The 20666-nt window shown below is 36.6% G+C and overlaps 2 protein-coding genes across 18 annotated transcripts in view; one reads left to right on the forward strand and one right to left on the reverse strand.

Annotated features, from left to right (window-relative positions):
• Positions 1-20626, forward strand: part of LOC128891786 (liprin-alpha-1) — a 38570-nt gene extending 17944 nt beyond the window's left edge. For 6 of the 17 annotated variants that reach the window (XM_054151572.1, XM_054151574.1, XM_054151571.1 and 3 more), the window contains exons 3-23: positions 6641-6742; positions 6837-7001; positions 7362-7436; positions 7564-7659; positions 8441-8659; positions 9648-9935; positions 10032-10175; positions 10885-11044; positions 11122-11483; positions 11555-11797; positions 11875-12057; positions 12133-12225; positions 12294-12454; positions 12817-12864; positions 14465-14720; positions 14820-14965; positions 15047-15277; positions 15366-15629; positions 15698-15854; positions 15931-16047; positions 16133-20626. In XM_054151572.1, coding sequence (XP_054007547.1) covers positions 6641-6742; positions 6837-7001; positions 7362-7436; positions 7564-7659; positions 8441-8659; positions 9648-9935; positions 10032-10175; positions 10885-11044; positions 11122-11483; positions 11555-11797; positions 11875-12057; positions 12133-12225; positions 12294-12454; positions 12817-12864; positions 14465-14720; positions 14820-14965; positions 15047-15277; positions 15366-15629; positions 15698-15854; positions 15931-16047; positions 16133-16222 — 3600 coding nt within the window. In that variant the 3' untranslated portion in view covers positions 16223-20626. The remainder of the gene's footprint in view (positions 1-6640; positions 6743-6836; positions 7002-7361; positions 7437-7563; positions 7660-8440; positions 8660-9647; positions 9936-10031; positions 10176-10884; positions 11045-11121; positions 11484-11554; positions 11798-11874; positions 12058-12132; positions 12226-12293; positions 12455-12816; positions 12865-14464; positions 14721-14819; positions 14966-15046; positions 15278-15365; positions 15630-15697; positions 15855-15930; positions 16048-16132) is intronic. The other 11 variants (XM_054151580.1, XM_054151579.1, XM_054151585.1 and 8 more) reach the window with 11 other exon arrangements.
• Positions 1-20666, reverse strand: part of LOC128891802 (uncharacterized) — a 116192-nt gene that overhangs the window by 20341 nt on the left and 75185 nt on the right. The window lies entirely within an intron of this gene.

A 20666-nucleotide genomic window follows, 5' to 3' on the forward strand; every position in this document is an offset into this window, starting at 1 on the left:
GGTTAGGCTCACTCGTGCGTTCCTGTACTGCGATAGCTCGGCCTGGGACGCCCGTATTCTTCAAGTTGTACCAGTCAAAAAGCATCCCTCTTGAATCCTTGACACCCAGTAGTCAAAGACGATCGTGTCACTCTGCGGTTTATATTATTTGTTTCATCGACTAAGGCTTCAGGAAACATATACTCGGTATAAAGCAAACCTTAACAACATAAGTCTTAAAATCAATGTCGATATAAAACGGAATAGTTTGTGTTCACATTTGTAAGAGGTTATCGATGTGGCTTCCTCCCATTTCAATACAATACCGACATATGAGGATTATGTAGGCAGCATTCTCAAATATACCTCCCGTGTCTCACGTTGCAACACATACACTTTCTATTCGTTGTTGTAAGTTCCGAATATTAAAGAGACGTCACAGATGGAAGTTTGGAAAACTCGAGTCTTCCTGATCCGACTTAGACCTCCCTCATACTCGAAAATCACTTGCATAATTTCTTCCGATAAGGAATTTTATTCGAGACTTAAATTGAAGTAATTCGTTGAAAACTAAACACTGGTTGTAGAGATTGATCTCTAGAAGCTCTAAAATTCTCTGTTCCAATTTTCCTATTCCCTTTACAAAGGAGTAGAATTCTGGTTTCGTACAATTACATGGTCAATATTTTATTTAATTTGTTTTCTAAAATATTGAACTATTCAATTCTCGACCCTGATCGTTTAGTATCTCGAGGAAATTGCCAATAAAATTTGTTGCTGCGTTCAAGTGAGTAAAGAGTCGTAAAGTCGTAAAGCGTGATCGATCGTTGAAAAGGCAAAGATTGCAACGGCATATCGCGTGAACGGACCTTAAATTCGTGTATGAATGAAGCCATTCGCGTGCAGTGATGATTCAGACAGGGGCCAATGTGTATAAGCGTGTGTTTTCCACTCCCTTCTCGTCTCGCACCCTCTTCATATTTCTTCCTCCTTCTCTGTCGGCTTTTATCCGACTGTTTGTTTTTGTCCGTCTACTCGGGTTCGTGTTGTGTCTTCTCTGAACTCTTGTTGGTTGCAGATGCAGCACGAACTTGAGACGCTGTCCACAATCGTGCATTGTTAGAAAAACTCGCGATTGAGGCGTCGAGTTCGCCTTTGATTCAAAGTGGTTTTCTTCGGGGTCGACGAAAAAGGTGGCTCGATTCGCTTACTTCAGACGTGGATATTGTTTCTTGTGTTTTTTTTTTCTAATAAACCGCAAATAAATACCAAAGAATCGAACTTTTATTTTCGATACTAACCATCCTGTGAATAAACTGTAAATATAACAAAGTTTCGTCTCGTCATCCCCTATCAGCTGGTATTTTTTAAATATTTATCATTTTTACATTGATTTATTTAGAACATTATTTAGAATTCGTTAAAAGTACTCAATTATCGAATACATAAACAATGTTTTAAATCAGTCTGAAAGAAAATTAGATTCACCATGAAAAAGTTGAATAAACTTTTCAGTAAACCTGTGCCATCTTTAACTTGTATTCTAGCAAATAATCTAGTAAACTTTTGCAAAGAGTCGGAAATTGGTATACTTGTGTGCCTTCCAGTTTACCCAGCTACCGATTACAAAACTAATGCGAGCAAACACGTGTTCGAACTCCAGTTGGTCAGTAGATAACATCAATCTGATCATAAATTAATTGAATATTTTGTTGGCTAACGGCGAGCACTGTTATGAAAGTAACGTGTCATAGTCCGGTCTCTTAGCACGCCATAGTAACGGTGTTGTACACGTTTAATTGGCACGCGCAAGTGTTAAAAGGATGCAAATTGCGCGCCAATATGTAGGCCTCCGACACTCTTATTTACATACTTACGTAACCCTATCTCTATGTGCATCCATTCTTCTCGTGGATCTCGATTCCTCCTTCTGTTTACTTGAGCGGATCGTTCGTCTCGTCGCGGCAAATTCAACAGCCTCGTATCCATTGTCTCTATCTTATCATCGACGAGTAAATATAAGAATAGAACCGGTGTCTTGCTTCTCACACTCGATTAACAAGGATGTGTGGCAACCGCTGCATAATTCCTCACCTGCAGCATGTAAGCGGTGCGCGAGCTTTGCTGAAAGAATTGGCCCGAGTGGGCGGGTGCATATTTGCACATTCTGCCTTTTTAACGTCTGCGAGCAAACATCTTTAGCAAACAATGTGCTAATCTATAAGCTCGAGTGTACATTCGATCAAAATCGTTGCATATTTTTTAGGCCTATTATTAGAAATTAATTATCACGTCGAGCAACTTTTTGTCTATATTGAGAATGAAAAGTTTCTTTAATTTCCAATTTAACAAGTTTTTTGGAGGGGGTGTTGTCTGTAAATTTTATAGCGTCTGTTAGATTTTTCATTGAAATCTAAAAATCTAAAAATCTAGAAAAATTAATCTCGTGAGAAGGGAGATGCTGTTCCTTTCGGCATTCATTTGTATGTACGACATTTCGTATGCACCAACCTAATAGTATGTGTACACCTCAAACAAACACTTTTTAACGAAATATACATACATCTTTGAATAATAATTTTAATCAAAGAGTTAATATCATCACATTGTACATTAATGAACGCGATAACACCGATACGTTAGAAGACGTTTACGCTGCGTCATTGTCTACCTGGGACCGGTTTAAAAATTAATCGCGAGACATCGATAACGAGCGGGCGAAATCTAAGGCGTGTTCTTACCTGCGGAGTCGCGCGACGCTTATTAATGAAGATTGCGCTGGAAGAATTCGCACAAGTCATCGGAAATAAAACGTTTGAAACACGGCGAGCATAAAACAAGGTTTTTCTCTATCTACCAGCCACGAGATTACTGTTAAGTCACGTAATAAAGTGACGGCCGCTCGTTATTATGCAGGTATTGCGCATTACATGCTTCCAGCTCATACTATTAAAAATAGTAATGAAACGATACAGGCAGAGATTCCACCGGTGCGCTAAATACCGATGATCTTGAGAAGAGAAAAGTATTCACTTCTGATGCTTTATTATTCGCGTAATATTTGTACGATCTACGGGATCCGGGGAGGTCCGAGGATGGAAATTAGTAAATGTAAATTGGAATTTCTCTCCGATACGAGGTCCCCTGTCCGATATTAAATTCCTGACCTTTTATTATCGTTTCGAAGCGGCTGGGCTCGCAAGAATCCTTTGACGTTAATCGTACGTCGCCAGTTAATATTGGCCAACAAATCCTTGGTATCGATTAATCGATTAATCGATAATAAACGCCCCGATGACCGACATCGACGGAGAGATGAAATTTCGAAAGACTTGGCTAGATTTCTATTAATTTAAGGCGGTATGCCCAGTTTGACACTTTAAATATCTCGGTTTTATGGATTTTCTTTCGCCGAGTCAAAGAGGAAAATGTAGTTGATAAATTGATTAAGGGACGTAGTCATACGCAGTCACGGGGCCAAGAAAAGCATGATATTTGTCTAATGTTCGGTAGTTTGAGAGATTAGTCGTTACATGCACAAAGATCAGCAACCGCAGACTTCCAAACGTCACTGGTCATTTTATTGGAAACGTGTATTTTCCATCTCCACTCCGGCAAAAGTATTTCACGTATCGTTGGAGCGGAGGGTTTCACATTAAAAATACAAAACGCGTATCGAGATCCATTTTATCCGAGCCGAGCAACGTCTTCACGGCCCACTGACCTACATCTTGTTCCATTTTCTACGATCGAGTTGAATTTAATCCACTGGCAACGTCTTGGAACTCCGCTCGAAAGGTCGAAGACACAATTTTATTTCGCATCCCTTTTGTCAAGCATTCATGACTCGATAGTACTCTCAGCCACTCCGTGTAACGTCTTCGAAGCCACTATTTATAGGGTTCCCATCACCTTGCAATAATTGAGTTCGGCTTTCGTCTGCATCTGGCACATTCAGCCTGCTCTCGAGCCTCAGTGTGCCACCGACCTTTTTACGCGACTAGGTCCCGGTGTCGGGACTTTTTTTCAACGTTTCGTTCATCCACGATGACGATCACCTGTTCTCGTCAGCTCTCCGATCACCCGAATTCTGTTGGTGCTTGACAGAACTTTATCCTTGGTTGCAAATTGAGGAAAAAAACGTAATAGAGAAAAGGAATGATTAATTTAAAGAAGTTTTACCGTATGCAAAATTGCATTTGATTTTAATCCTTTCACCTGAGAATTTGTTGTGGAAATTCTTTAATGTGACGTAGTCCGTTTACTTGACGAACGCAAGAAACATTTTTAAATTGTAAGAGTGTGTTTATCGAACAGAAGATGGAACATACAAAGTTTCAGAATCAACTTGTACGTGATAAGGTAAAAAAACAGTGTTTACATAATGGAAATTTGTGTAGCTTGTCTCACAATCAAGTTTCTAGAGACTCATCCCGTATGCAAAGATACGCACCATGTCCGCGGTCGGATCATAATTGCGATTCGTTCCTTGGAACGCGAGGTTAGTAAAGAAATCAGGATCCGTCCGTTTCCCTTGGCGAGAACGCAAATTTCAATATCTCAATCGGCCTCGACCAGGGGTCATGCACTTCTAACGAACTGCAGCTGCATAACTCTCACAGTCCGTTGCACCGTGGGCGCAAACTGCACGTCCACACGCGAGTTTAAATCCCATCTTACGTACGCGTGGCGCACGATCGATATCGCGTGGAAATTATCGCTTGTTCCGTGATGCCGTTTCGATGACATCGTGACGTAGCCACGAAATCAATATCCATTTCAACCTAGGAGGATTCTGGCTCCGATCATGTCCCCCTTCGAAATTCTCATTGTGTCGTAGGTCCCTTGCATCATCTTCCAAATATCTGCCAAGAATTAATCAAATTTCACCATTTTGTCTAGGAAGTTATATTTTCATTCTTTTCGTTAATCGCTCTTCTCGTGCCAATAGTGGAAATTTTAAATAACAAACGAGTTATCTGTAAGCTATAGATTCAGTAGTAAGTAAATCGAAAGAAACCATTTGTTTACTTGATGGAGACATTTAACAATCGCGACTACGTTTCAATGGAAACCTGCGAAACAACTCGACACCTAGGCAAGATGAATGGAAACCGCCATTAATTTGATTTAAATCGAACAATACCTGGCTCTAATGTGCCTTTTGTTGTTTCTGTTTATTCGTGGGAATATACCCGTAACTACATAGATTACCTTCCTAGGATCAGTTTTTCATTGCTAATCACCAGCGATACAGTATCACATTGCCGCTGAATAGTTGCATTTAATATAATCGAAATACAACTTTACTGTAATTATTAGCCTGTAGGTGTTTATGCAAATTTACATTTCTAAATATATAGATACAGAAATGATACATGTATAAATGAATAATCAATAGAATGCGAAAAGGATAATGTAAAGGATAATGTAAAACGTGACAAATGTAGTTCTACCTTCCGACCAATGTAGATCAGCATGTCCCATTTGTCTCAGGTCGACTCACTTGGACACAACTAAAGTACACTTGGACAGTCTACATAACTCAGTGGACCCACAAATGTCGCTCCGAAGTGTAGACTTTTAGACTAGCGTGCCTCGCATTTATCACGAGCCTTTAACCCGATTTCAACTAAAAATCAAGTCAACTGACAATTGGATTTATGGCCCACTGCCCCCCGGTCATATTGGTCCGCAAACAAAATTCGCTTGAATCGTAAATCCCAAAATATGAAATAAACACGGATGAAGAATGACCAGGCTCCTTTAGGACTACGTTTTTTTAGTTATTTCGATGAATTTTTTGGTATCAAGAAAGGAATGTATATAATTTAATGAAATTTTGAAAACATTTTATACATATATTCGAGTAAATATTGTAATTTTTTGAAAGGGGAATTTGGGACATTCGAAATTGAAAAGTGGAATTCCAGATTCCCCCGTGCTAAAGATACGCCAAAAACTTGGAAATGTGAGAACCTCGGAGTTGAAAACTTGGGAAATTTGTTATCTCCTAAATTGGGAACTCGCGGAGTTGGAGGTTGCGAAAGTGGAGAATTTTAAGAATTTGAGGAAAACGGAAGCTCGGGAGCTTAGAACCCAAGGAGAAGTTGGAATCTAAGAAATTCGAAACTCGCGGAATTTAGGTTCGCAAAAGTGGTGGTATTGTACCGAAGGTGAACGAAAGTCGCCTAAATTTAGACGAAGCTGTTTGTTCCTTTAAAGTGCAAAGCGGTCGGCGATGTTGTTCTAACAGGGAAGCCTCTATCGATCAGCGGCATTTATAAATAAAGATTCAACATTCTGGTGGAATGTCGAGCGGAAGTAACGCGTTCGAAAGGGTGTGTAAAATGTGCTTGAATGAAAATGGTGAGTTTCCCTGGTAGGGGTTTTCGTGGTGACCAAGTCAGGACACTTTTCACGATCGATGTCCCGAAACCTTGAATACTGTCGTTCTTGTTTCATTTGGTGGTTGTCGAATATAGTAATTTTAATTGATAATATTTTTCCTGGATTTGAGTAATGGAATAGCCCCTACATTTGATGTTCATTAAGCATAAGAGACTCGTCGTCTCGAGTATTTAACATTATATCAGATTGTCCCAAAAGTTTCTTTCGTTTTATTAGCAAGCAATACATAGTGCGATACTTTTGATTTCAGGAGTTCTCTCAGCTGGCGAAAGAGCTTTCAGCGGCACGCGAGAGTATCCTAGAGAGAGAGGAGGAAATATCGGAACTGAAGGCGGAACGTAGCAACACTCGTGTAACTAGAATAGCTTTAATACGTTTGATACAGTTCGAAGGTACTCGTATTTGATATATACCCTACTGAAACGATTCTCTGTTGGCTCCCACAGCTTCTGCTGGAACATTTAGAATGTCTGGTCTCACGACACGAACGATCGCTTCGGTTGACTGTGATGAAGAGGCAAGCAGCCGTGCAATCCGGAGTATCGTCCGAAGTTGAAGTGCTTAAAGCTCTGAAAAGTCTGTTCGAGCACCACAAGGCTCTGGACGAGAAAGTAAGAACTTTTGATCTATTGTTCGCGACGGCATTGGCGCCTGGGCAACCTTGACGGAAGAAGCGGAACGATTCCTGCTTAACCCTGAACTGATTCGGCCAAGTAGTTAACTAGTAGGCTAGATAAAAAAAAAAGAATACATGAGATAGATGAGACAAAAAAAATCAAAAAGGAAAAGATATTTATAGTTGATGGAATATGTACTTTAGTAAGGACTGCGAGAATCAAAACTAATAAAACAATTGTATAAATCGTTTTGACGCTACCAGTTCGGGGTTAAAGATCTTCCTTTGTAAATTGCTATAATCGGTAGTACCTTTGATGTAAAAGCAGAAATGTTTAATAATGGCCAACTTTTAGGTGCGAGAGCGACTGCGCGTTGCATTGGAAAAAAATACCACCCTAGAGGAAGAGCTAGCCATTACCAAAGATGAGGTACCGTTTGAAATAACTACTACACAGTATCGATATGTCCGATGAAGTTATAATTATAAATATTACTATAATCTAAACATGGAATGCTACGTGTGATACTAATTAATTGAAACGAATGAAATTGCAGCTTCAGCAATATAAATTAAGTGGACACGCGCCTAAATCTGCAGACGACAGGCCCAAGGAAAACGGACAAACGGAGGACGGACAGCAACAGAACAAGGTACCCAAGAAACGCCGATACGATATACCGCACACCCACCCATGCATATATGCACTCACAGATAATTCACACACACTGCCGCCCTCATACTTCACAATCATCATGGATACATGAAAGGTGTACAACGTGTTTGAGCGTCCGTGAATTGCATTTTGTGCGACGTTTCTTTTTCGCACTATGCATGCCAATGATTTTTATACAGCTCAGTATTTCACCAGCCGCTGTGTTTCACTTGGTGCGATAAACTTCGTTATCCTGTGTCATCGGACCGTATCGTCCTCTCTGCGATATACGCTTCTAATCTCGGCGTTAGTTATTGATCGATTTCCAAGTTATTGGTCACAGATTTCAGCCCTCACGAAATCAAAATATCGTAGCATTGCGTTTTGACAATCAAAGGACATGATTTGACTGTGTCATCCTGAAAGTCATTCATGTGATCATTTGGGGATTCATGTGTCACGATTGAAAACAGCAACAGACATTGCTTCATTCCATGATTCATTAACGCTGGGTGTACCTTAAATCTTTTCCGATCAATCTTTGCATCGACTCCGATGGTGTCGCGTAACTTGAGCGCAGAGTTCAAATCTGTACCGATAAAGAACCGTTTGTTTGTCGATTCATCTCAATCGTTGCATCCTAGAGTGCATCTGCGATAATGCACGACAGTAGTGGCTTAGCCGCGTAGCTATATAGATGTAGTTGTTGAGAATTGCGCGGCGATGCAGGACAGGCAATGCGAGCGAGGCATTCTGAATGTAGTGTTGTGATCGGGCAGAATGAGACTGAGCAGGCAGCAGGCCAGCCAGAGCAACAACAGCAACAACAACAGCAGCAGGAGCAGCAGCAACAACAGCAGCAGCCACAGTCGATACAAAAACTAGGTACTGAGAGGTCGACTGAAATTGGGAGTAGGCTGAGCAATGGAAGTCTCGATCCGGCGGACCAGGTTTCTGCAGCGCGAGTAATAGATTTGCAAGCCACTGTTGACAAACAGGTATGAAACTGTATCACGGCAACGAACCGTTTAGTGTACGTATGATCACTCGTTTAGGAAAGTTCAGGTGTAGATATTATTCATACATGGAACATTTTTTATGGTATCTACTTGCAACGTTTTTTGCTCATTTTTTAAGGTGCAGAACGAATATACTATCCTCCGTTCTTTTTGCATGTATTTTAAGTGACTCACAAGTTTGCCAGAACATTTCAAGATTATTACAAGTTTTCAAGTGAAAAGATAGAATTTTTCATATATTTTTTTGGTTACAGTGCATGACGTTATCGCGGATAGATTTGTATTATGTTTAAATAATATTCTTATGAGTAGTTTTAGTCTGTACGTAATAAATTGACATTAAAGATTCGTTTTCTAGATCAGTTTTAGACTATGCCTAGTAAATGTTACAGATTACAATAGACAGTTGCAAAGCAACTTCAAGTTTTTTCGTGACCGAGTTATAATATTTTTAAATGCTTAACAGAAACAGTACCAACAAGTTTGATAACACTATGTCGTACAACGTGGATTATTACTCTCTTTCTTTCTCTTTTTAATGTGCCATTTTTAATGGTACCCATGGCATGTTGTTGGAATGAATATAACAACGATACTTGTTCAACGTATTCCGTATTCGCATGGTTTAGTGAATAAGAATGAATTTCTTCAAAGCAAATATTTTGTATGAAGAGCTTAATTATTAATGCGATAAACATATACTGACACAAAACATACTATACAATGCAAACACGTATACAATATATAACAACAAACCGTCTGTCTCAAGTAGACATAGCCTTTCGTGTAGAACCCTACAGAATCAAGGGCAAATGACAAAAGTGTTTGTCTTATTACGAAATGCATAGTTGCTGTAATGTCCTTAATATGGATAATGCAATTCTTAATACTCTTCCCACAAGCATACGAATAACAATATAAAGCCAAATTGTTGTTTAATAATAACATACTATAATGCTTATTTTAGAGCTCAGAGTTGAGTACATGGCAGCGACGAGTAGCAGAATTAAGTGGCCGAGTGGCGGAATTGGAAGAAAACCTATCCGAAGCTCAGAAAGTCCTCATGAAGACGCAAGAATCGAATGTCAAATTACAAAGAGATTTACGCGAGAATGTTGCCCAAAAAGAAGACCAAGAAGAAAGGATAGCGACTCTTGAAAAACGATATCTTAACGCTCAACGCGAATCCACCAGTTTGCATGATCTCAATGAAAAATTGGAACAGGAGTTGCAACATAAGAAGGCTCAATTGAAGGTAACTCATGTTTGGATTAAGAAGTATTAGAGTGAATCTATGGTCATCGAATGAAAGTTTATTATTGGTTACATTACCAATTTAAATATTCATTAGCTCCAGGAAGAAAAAATAGCAGCTATACAGGAGAAATTGGAACTAGCTGAACAGAAACTAGCCCAGTATGCTAAGTTGCCAGAAATGGAAGAGCAATTGAAACAGAGGATGGAGGCTCTGACGCAGGTGAGGAGGCCCAACCAGGTACGCAGGGGAATTAAATCGTATCATCAATTTGTCCTATTTTTATTCCTCTGCACTTCTGTTGACTCTCCCCAAAATATATCTATGTCTAGAATGCTTGCCTATCCAATACTTTTTCTTAAAAATAATCTTTACTGTACTTCAGTTGACATATTGAATTTTCAGCAATGTCCTTCTGTTGCATATTTTATGTCATTGTTCATGCAGTACCTGATTACGTGCTATGCAAACAACAAACATTACTCAAAACTTTTTAACAATCTTCAATGAACACACTCAATTTAATGAGTACATCATCCAATTAATTTTTTTACAATATTTTGATCTGTTTATGATTGAAAACAAGATAATACTGAAAATTATAGTAAATAAGATTTCATATTAAAAATAATCTATTTAATTTCAGTCTAACACTGAATATACTAACCAATGCAATCAATGTGATTATTTTTAAAGCTTGTTATTAATCTATAGTTTTAGTTTCTCTCATCACATTTCTCTAAAAAAATGTGTTTAGGCACGTGTTTATTCTTCACTAACTGAATTTATTCAATCTTCGTTTTAAATCTAGATTAAGTTCATTTTACCTATAAAATTTCATATAAAAAGTGATTAAATATTTATACTTTCGCAAAATCATACTTAATTCATCTTGAGATTTCAGTTTCACCAAGATAAGTAATTTTAACGGAATGTAATATTTAATAAGCAGGCTCAAGAAAGGCACGGCAGCGCAGAAGATAGGATACAAAGATTAGAAACGCAGCTCGAAGAGAAAAATGCAGAAGTGATGCGTGTCAATCAGCGACTTAAGATGAACGAGGAACATAATACACGACTTAGCGCAACTGTTGATAAACTTCTGTCTGGTAATTTATGTCCATTTTGTTTGAATTGGTCTATACCAAAAAGCTTGTTGTGTTTACGTTTCGATATATTCTTTTAGAATCTAACGAAAGATTACAACTGCATTTGAAAGAAAGAATGCACGCATTGGAAGAAAAGAATGCGCTTACGCAAGAGCTTGAGAAGACAAGAAAACTAGCTGAGGATCTCCAGAATGAAAAGGCAGAGATAGTTAAGGAATTAGGAAAGGCTCGACTTGAAATTGATAACGTGAAAAGGCAAATGCTTCAGCAAGAAATCGCATTCAATATTCAACAAACAGACGCTTTGACTAGAAGTTTGTCTCCCAATGCTGTGGATCCTGGCGCCTTTTCTAGAAGTGCGAGTCATAGTAGCTTTGACACGCATTCTTTACCAAGAAGATCGGCTAAACGATCTGTGATTGAAGAAGACGCGTCAAAGGTATCTTTGATTAATAAAAAACTAAAGTGTACAATCGATGAATCCAAGCAACACATTGAAACATTTTTCAGAACTATGTAGCGCGCACTTTAGCGGAACAAGAATGGGAAAAGCTACAGCAGGCGCATGTTCTTGCCAATGTACAACAAGCGTTTGATGTCTCTAGCGATGCAGAGGGTGACGGAGATAACGAGAGTCTTTTTAGTTGTGCGGCTGATGTAATTAGTCCGACAGGACACACAGATGCTCAAACATTAGCACTAATGTTACAGGAACAATTAGATGCAATTAATAATGAAATTAGGTTGATTCAGGTAATTAAAAAAAGTTTGTCACTCTATTAGAATTTGTGTATTAATAAATGACAGTTTAATTTTGTGTATTTTGCTAGGAAGAAAAACAAAGTACCGAGGCACGCGCGGAAGAATTGGAATCCCGCGTTGGCAGTCTTGAACATATGAATTTATTAGCGAGAGGACGAAGTTTGGAACGAGCATCGCCACCGTTAAGTGGGCGATCTACACCAAAATCACATCACAGTCCTAACAGAGATTATTTACACAAGTATCATACTGTGAGTATTATCTTCCGTTAATCTTAATTTTAATTCGTCTAGTGATCTTAATCTAATTTCATTATACGTTTACAGGCTCCTGCGTCAATGTCTCCAGCGCATCTCCATCAGTACGCTGCTTCTTTGACTAGTCCAGGTCAACTTTCAGAATCTCTTCCTGCAAGCCAGGTCAGTTCCATTCGCAATTAGAATTATTTTTATGAATAACATACGTATAACTTTGTTGCGTGTCATAGTTGCAGTTATCAGGCGAAGAATTGCATTCAGTAAGTGAAAGAGACAGCACTGGTGGTGCAGGAAGTGGTGGGAGCGATGCAGCTTCACCGTTGACAGCTCGATCAATCAGGCTGGAACGTGTAGTGCAAGCGCTTGCACATAATCAAGAGGAGCTCAGAAGGTATGTGTTTAATTTTTAATTTACTATTATCGACAATCCACAAAGTAATTTGTGGATTCGATGCCTGACCTTCACGAGTACTATCCAAATATATGATAGTACATTTAAATTAATAAATATACCATGCAGTTAATTGAAACAAAAATTTAGCAACCACATCTCTGACAATGAGGACTGTTTAAAAAGTTTTCTTGTATACATTGAATATCAACAGCGTGCTAGTTTATTCACTTATATTAACACTAGAATAAAGAAATATATGAAGCATTGAGTTACCAAAGTCCTTGCATACATAGAAGTGGGATTGCCAAAGGTCACATGATGATTTTGTAAGTAGTGTTGTCCGTTATTTATGCTGCCAGGCGTACGGGACAAACCGGATTTCCCAGCAGTGGTTTTCCTGCTCACAGGTTAATTAAAGATTGTAGTACTGCATGTAATCCGCAACACATGCCGCTGTGCCCGACATATTTGAGTGGTCCATGTGGGCATGAAATGAACAACCTTGAGGTCGACATAAGCGACATCGATGGTAACAGATCCTTTTTGTATCATTTCTTTTTTGTCTTTTTTGAGAAAAAGGAGAGAAAAGGATTTACTGAAATGTTCTTAGGTTTTCACGAAAAATAGGGATATGGAAGAGTAAAGTAGAATGATAAATATAAATATTTGTCTAGTAACCCGTGTCGCGAATATTTTTGTTACGTTTGCAAATTGATTCAAAAATACAATCAATGAGTAGTATGCAAGGTGTCACATACATGCCTACAGCCCCAATTTTCGAGCACAGTGGCACGGACGAACCATCTGATAGATCTCATAGAAATGAGTCCCCGGAAGAAACTGATAGTAGCTTCTTCCACCCATCGTACATTCAAGCCTGCCCAATTCACGACAGACATCGCTGTCTCAAACAAACGAGGGAATTTAAGCAGCCAAGAGAATTGCATCGAGTTAACGCCGTGTCTGAACCTTCTACGCGAATAAGGTTGTTTTTTTACAAAATAGATTGCAAAGATATAGATGGACATAGTCATATTATGCGATTTGTATAATACGACTACTTTTATTATTTATCGAGACAATGAGTTTTGTTATTTACAGACGAACAGCTTAAATGTATTAAGATGGTATCTTAGTAGATAATCCTTCTATATCTTTGTTCTAACGTGTACTTAATATGGCAATTTTATCTCATAAGCAGTGATTAGCTATATTTCCAGGATTTTATGCCTTGCCTGTAATACTGAGTAGGTATTACAAGTTTCTTCTTCTCGTTACTTAATTGAATATAGTTGATCATTTTAGACGTCGCTGGAAAAAATGTTTTTTGTTCGAGATTATTTTTTTATTACATTTGTAGAATTAATTGGAATTTGTTTTAGTTTCACTTAATATCATTTTTCCCATGGACTTCTGAAATCATCTGTACTGCCTCTTTTTTAGTTTAATAGATTTACATGCTTGTAGCAACTTTCACGAAGTTATGATTTGTATACATGCATGATTTACTTTTTTTTTTTTGTAAGTTCGTCAAATCAGACGTATATTTAATTTCAAATTTATGCATGCAGAAGAATTTAGTTTGATTGCTTCAAAATAATACATCTAGGTATAACGAAAAGATAAAAACATTTTGAACTGAGAAATCGTATCATATATATCATTTAAATATAAATAGTATTTATGCTTATAGATTAGAAATTTAAATAAGCGCGTAACATGATCATACCATTGCTAACATTTTTTAAGTAATGCAATTCACTTGGCTCGGTAAATTCCCTAAACACATGTTATCTTATGCAATTGATATCATATTAAAAACAAAGATAAAAGTAAACGATAATAAGTACTAGGTCATTTAACAAGTACTGTTGAGTTGATAACATAATTATATTCTTGAAATAAGTCTGAAGACAACTTTGAAAAGTAATGGCGAATAGTGTCCTTTTGTGGGCCAGAATGCATTATTTAGAGTAGAGATAGAAACTAGATTAGCGCTCCATGCAGCAGGCATGGGCAACATAACAACGGCGCACTCAATTCTGGGACTCCCCCTTCCCCATTGTCCTCACGTCACAGCAGCCAGGACAGTTTGCACAAGAACAACTTGTCTGGTGTCGGATTGCCAATTGGCCAGCTGTCTAGCTCGCACTTGCACATGCAAGGAACCATGAATCCAGCAACAGCAGCAGCAGTGGCTGCAGCTCAAAAGAAGAAGGGCATTAAAAGTAGTCTTGGCAGATTCTTCAGCAAGAAAGAAAAAGTGAGCAGACATATTGATACTGATACGGTTATATGTATAAACTTAACAGTAACTAGAAAAGTAAATAAAAGTACCAACAAAAGAAAATTTTAATTTCAGATAAAGGGAAAAGATACACCAATGCCTGGAGATATGGCAGGCATGGGAGGAGTAAGTACACCAGCAGATCCTGATTATGGAGATAGCGTTGCTGTAGCTGGAACTATGGGCAGCAAGAGTGATTTTGATCGCCGAAAAAAGAAGAGGTATATGATCAATAACAATATGAATTGAAAATGTATTTCGTGTGGGTCAATATAATTAATATTATTTAAATACTGGTCTAGCCCCAGCATGTTTGGTAGTATGTTGGATTCTTCGCGTCATGAACTTTTGGCGGAAGCAATGAAAGCGGGAACACCCTTTGCTTTATGGAATGGACCAACTGTGGTGGCTTGGCTTGAGCTCTGGGTAGGCATGCCAACTTGGTATGTTGCAGCTTGTCGAGCAAATGTGAAAAGCGGCGCCATAATGAGTGCTCTTAGCGATACAGAAATCCAACGCGAAATTGGTATAAGGTACGATATGAAATGTTTGCCAATCATACCCTGATATACATATTTTATACCTAATATTTTATTTAACATTTAATATTTTTTATTACAGTAACCCCTTACATCGATTGAAGTTAAGATTAGCTATCCAAGAAATGGTGTCACTCACAAGTCCATCGGCACCAAAAACCTCTCGCACAACCTTAGCATTCGGAGATATGAACCACGAATGGATTGGTAATGTTTGGCTCCCAAGTCTTGGATTGCCACAGTATCGGTCCACTTTCATGGAGTGCCTTGTTGATGCTAGAATGTTGGATCACCTCACTAAAAAAGACCTCCGCGGTCAACTTAGAATGGTTGATAGTTTTCACAGGTAATAATTAACTGGCTCAAGATCACAATTGGATAATGGTTTGATATTTTATTCGTTTATTTTTACAGGACAAGTTTACAGTATGGCATTTCGTGTTTGAAGCGATTAAATTACGATAAACAACAATTAGAAGAAAGAAGGCGAATGGCAGAAGCTGCCAATGTCGATGTTCTTGTGTGGAGTAACGATCGCGTTATAAGATGGGTGCAATCTATCGGCCTGAAAGTAATTTGACTCCTACAGTTGTTATTTTCTTATAATTCATTAAACTACGGATTAAAATGTAATTTCATGTATTTAGGAATATGGAAACCACCTTTTGGAATCTGGGGTTCACGGAGCTCTCATAGCACTTGACGAAAGTTTCGACGCGAATAGCTTTGCTCTAACATTGCAAATTCCAACACAAAATACACAAGTACGTTCTAAATTTAACAAATTATTATGATTAGTTATTCACTCTTGCACATGTTAAATTAAAGTACATTCTTTTATTTCTGTAGGCTCGACAACTGTTAGATATGGAATTTACAAATTTACTAACGGTAGGAACAGAGAGGCGACTCGATGAATCAAATAGTATGAAATCCTGATCCAACTTATCCAGCAGACTGCCTCATCTTCAACCACATCACGTCTAGTCCAAAACCCCAGCTATTACTACTCTCTGTACGCAAGTGTGTTGTAAAAGTTGTAAGAGCTTTAAGTATCATTCTAAGGGTATCTTCATACTGTTAAGGATATAACATGCGGTAATATGGAAAAGTGATGAGGTAACATAAACTGTTAAAAAAAGGGGCTTATATCGTATCTTCAAGAAGAAAATTTGAAGTGTTTTTTCGATTTTTATGTCACGCGATTCATAAACCGCATGTTACGTGTTTCAATAAAAATAGTAATTCTGAATAAATTACTCTCATATAGATACCGAAATGTAGTGAGCGGTCAGGAAATCATGCGATATATTTTTCCTCGAAAGTCAGAAGATCAGTTATAGATAATTACGACAATAATTCTAATTTATCCTGATTTTTTAAGGTTAGTAATTTGTAGTTTCGAAATAATAATATCACGGTAGTTTGTAAACATTTTCACGACGTAATAACATATTTCTTATACTATATTATGTACTTACACTGTGTAACAAATAGTTAAAATATCTATTTTGATACCACTTACCGCACAAAATGAAAATCCCGAAATTGTATTAGTGCCATTGCTCTCGAGGAAACTATTTATGTACAAGAAACAGACTGCATTCTATATTTCTGCATCTATAAGATGGTGACCTAATAAGCCATATATGTATATATATAAAGAATATATGTATATGTATACATAGGAATTTATATATATACATACATATATTCTTTTGCACAGAAGGAGCTTCAGAATACTTGTTCTCCTCTGTTATTTCGATGAATTTTAAATGTTTGTAGATCGCATATAAACTCGTAATATATTTAAAAAAACTACACTGAAGCAACTATCGTAATTAGAAAATGATCAAAGAAGAAATCAGTTGCATGGACGTGTTTAAAAAGCTCGCTTTTTATTTACCATGGACTAAGAACAGACATTTTATACCAAAATATTCGCGCAATATATAAGTACGTGTATGAAGCGTTAGTAGATGTTATAAAATTAAGGAACTTTGTAAATTTGAATTGATAATTGAACAACTAATCAGTCACTAATATTCACATTTATATTATTTCTCACTTTAATTTTATAATTGTAAAGGAGTGATCACATTTCATTCCGCTCTCTAGAATTTATAATTTTTTTCAAAAGAATCATCGTTAATAGCGCATACGTAAATATTTATGAATATCTAATTCTGTTTCAAAGTTCCAGAGTGATTAATTATTATTAGACACGATCAGTAGTGAGAGAATTCGCGATAAAGAACGTTATTATAAAGGCAAAAAGAAGCTACATTAAAAAAGAAAGGTGGCCATAGGAAGAATAATAGAGGATACGGTGACAATGGCCATAAATATTACTAACAGTTGTGACACGATGTTGCTGAAGACAATGATTGCGATGATAATTATAATTATCCATTACAAATGTTATCAAGCTGAAGGTGTGGCGAAAGACTGAGACTTACGACAGCGACTGAAATGACATAAAACTGATCAAGATAGAGACGATCACAATAATGATGATAAGTTATAATGGGATGTTGTTAATGTTGTTGATACTTGAGGAATCATTGTTGTTGATGTTTGTTTCCCTGTGAAGTACCCCCCTGCAAGCTGTTCATTCGTTGTAACTCCACGGCTCTGCACGACCTTCCGAATGGGCGCAAACGTACCAAATAGTTTCTACCAAAGAGATCGCAATACAGTACGATGATTTTACGATCATATATATGTACGAAAATTCAAACGTCGGCACTCGAGATACATGCGCAGTAGAGAGATCAAAATATCTACATGTAAAGATCATACTGTACAGTTTCATCCTTCAGCGTATAACACTTTTCTCTAAGTACCACCGATCAGTTGAAATATTTCTAGATAATCAGAAAGACTCGCTAAGCCAAAGCAACGTTACGCTACCTCAATACTGACCTACGGTGGTACCCTTTTTTCTTTGTATAAATACTTCGATAACTCGTTCCCATGTATTCATGATTTTCAGTCATGATTAATTCCTACATATATTAGGCACGAATTTCTCGTTGAGTTTATGTTAAAAATAATCGTAAAGAAAACATTTTCACGTGCAACGTTTGCTTTGTAAGTGTTAGAAAACAAGTATTGGAAAATAGAAAAATAAAATTAATAATTTTGAATTGCACGTAAATCTTTGGTTCATTAGCAATACCGGACAGTTTTCTGTATGTATTATATAGAAAACTACATTTGAAGTAGAGCATTTCTACTATAGTACTACATGCTCTTTTTATTAATATAATGCTAGATGATTGTACAGAACTAATTTGTACAAATGAATAGATATACAAAGCTGAGGCACTTTGTGAAACAGAATGGCCGTCTCTCCCTTTCGGAAGTGTCTGCAGTATATGTAAATGACTGAACTTATTTTTAATGTATGCTAGTTAATTAGTGTCTATGGACATTCCAAGGAAAGCGAAAGAAAGCAAACCTTCCAAAAAAGCAACCACATTCATAATCGCATATATATGTAAAACATGACTCAGTATGTAACAGCTTTACCGCCTTCTATGTATTTAAGTATAAATAGATACACGAATACAAAAAGTTTTGCCTGAATCCAACCTCCGACTGTTCGGTATCGAATGGAGCTAGAGTAAACAGAACGTATGATACAGACGATTTACTGTTGGAAACGTTATGTTTTTACCAAGAACATAAATGGATTGTTTAAACTTACATTTCGTCTTGCCTTCAATTTTCTTTAAATTGTTGTGAAATTTTAAATATTGTCTTCAGCAATGCTAGACGAATTTGTTTCAGTTAAACCTAATGTTTTCATGAATTCTAGCGATACAACAATGTTTAAGCAAAGATATTTATATCCAAGTTTGCCTATTATCATTTCACACATATCATAAGATTGTAAAAAGTACTTATAGAAAATTAAATTATATTAAATACAATTTTTCTCTTTACCACTCAATTTCATTTACCAGACAAAAATTACATACATGCATATGGTAAAAACAGACACGTAATAATGTGTAATATTGTAGTGGAACAATCTATAGTATGTGTTATTTCAAAATATATATTTTTTATATATTCTTTCTTATGCTCAATTCGGCCGAACTGGCGGAAGAACAATTTCGACATTATTTTGAATTTTCTGTATGACATATGTTTGTGAGTGTTACTGCTAGTTACTGTACATATATACGTACGCACGGCTGTGTGGGTGAAAGTGCATGTGTATATATCTTTCTCTGTGTACATATGAATTATTTATTAACAAACCTGTAATTTTTAAACGTTTCATTACAAGTCCAATGCAGTTAAATATATTACAATCTTAATATAGTTTGGAGAAGAACTAAATCGCTATTAAATCTCTGACTACTTCACTTCTAAATGAATGCTGTAAAAATTTTGTCAGAATGTATCAATATAACTGAGTTTCAAGCATTAGCTTGCTATAGTAATCTGGAAACATAAAAGTTACAATCATGAATTAAGAACAATTATCATCGTATGATGTAAAACTGGATGGATATGTAACAAACATTTAAGGTAAATTTGTTCGAAAGCAAAGAACAAAGTAGATTAAAGTGGGCTTACAATTAAAAAATAAGGACTGTACAGATATCATTGGGCCCATCTTTATAGAAATGAAATAAAAAACGTTTAATTTAAATGGCATTTCTGTCAGAATCATCAGCTATAAATAAAGCATAATATATAATTTAATTAAAAGAATTCGATGTATCTAGTAGTAAATGGTTTTAAGAAACTTATTTTGTATGGAATAGGTCTAAATTATCAGTATATAGTTACGCATATACTGATTTTTGTTTATATTTGACTATTTTAGCTGGAGTGCTAGGTAATTGTGCCAGCATATAAAACTGCGATTATCCTAGTAAGCGGGTAATTGTCAAAAATAACTTTCTAAATGTGAAGTAGTATACAACTATATATATATATATATATAGTAAACTATATATATATATAGTACAATACACAGTGCACAAACAACCAATTATAAGGTCTAACATAGTTTCGATTAATTTTCTTAGTACAAGTAGTACATTTAAAAAGACGTCTTACATATTCATTGTAAGAATAGGAATTGGCAAAATGATCAGTTAAATTTTATATTGTCTTTGCAAATTTAGTTCTTGATGCAATTTGTACTTATTCAATTATCGTGAGATTCTTATAATTACTTAAAATATGTCTTCTGTATTCAAAAATTGTTTCATATTTTGAAAGTTCATTGTTTCTGGCAGCCATAGGTCATTTTACGTATTTATTTATTCCTCTAGATAGTTGTAATTTTTTGTAGCAAATAAATAGAACACAAATGTAGATTTCACGTTATTTTATTTTGATGTCTGATGAGCCAAAA

The sequence above is a fragment of the Hylaeus anthracinus genome, unplaced genomic scaffold, assembly GCF_026225885.1.
Source record: "Hylaeus anthracinus isolate JK02 unplaced genomic scaffold, UHH_iyHylAnth1.0_haploid 12002, whole genome shotgun sequence".
NCBI lineage: Eukaryota > Metazoa > Arthropoda > Insecta > Hymenoptera > Colletidae > Hylaeus > Hylaeus anthracinus.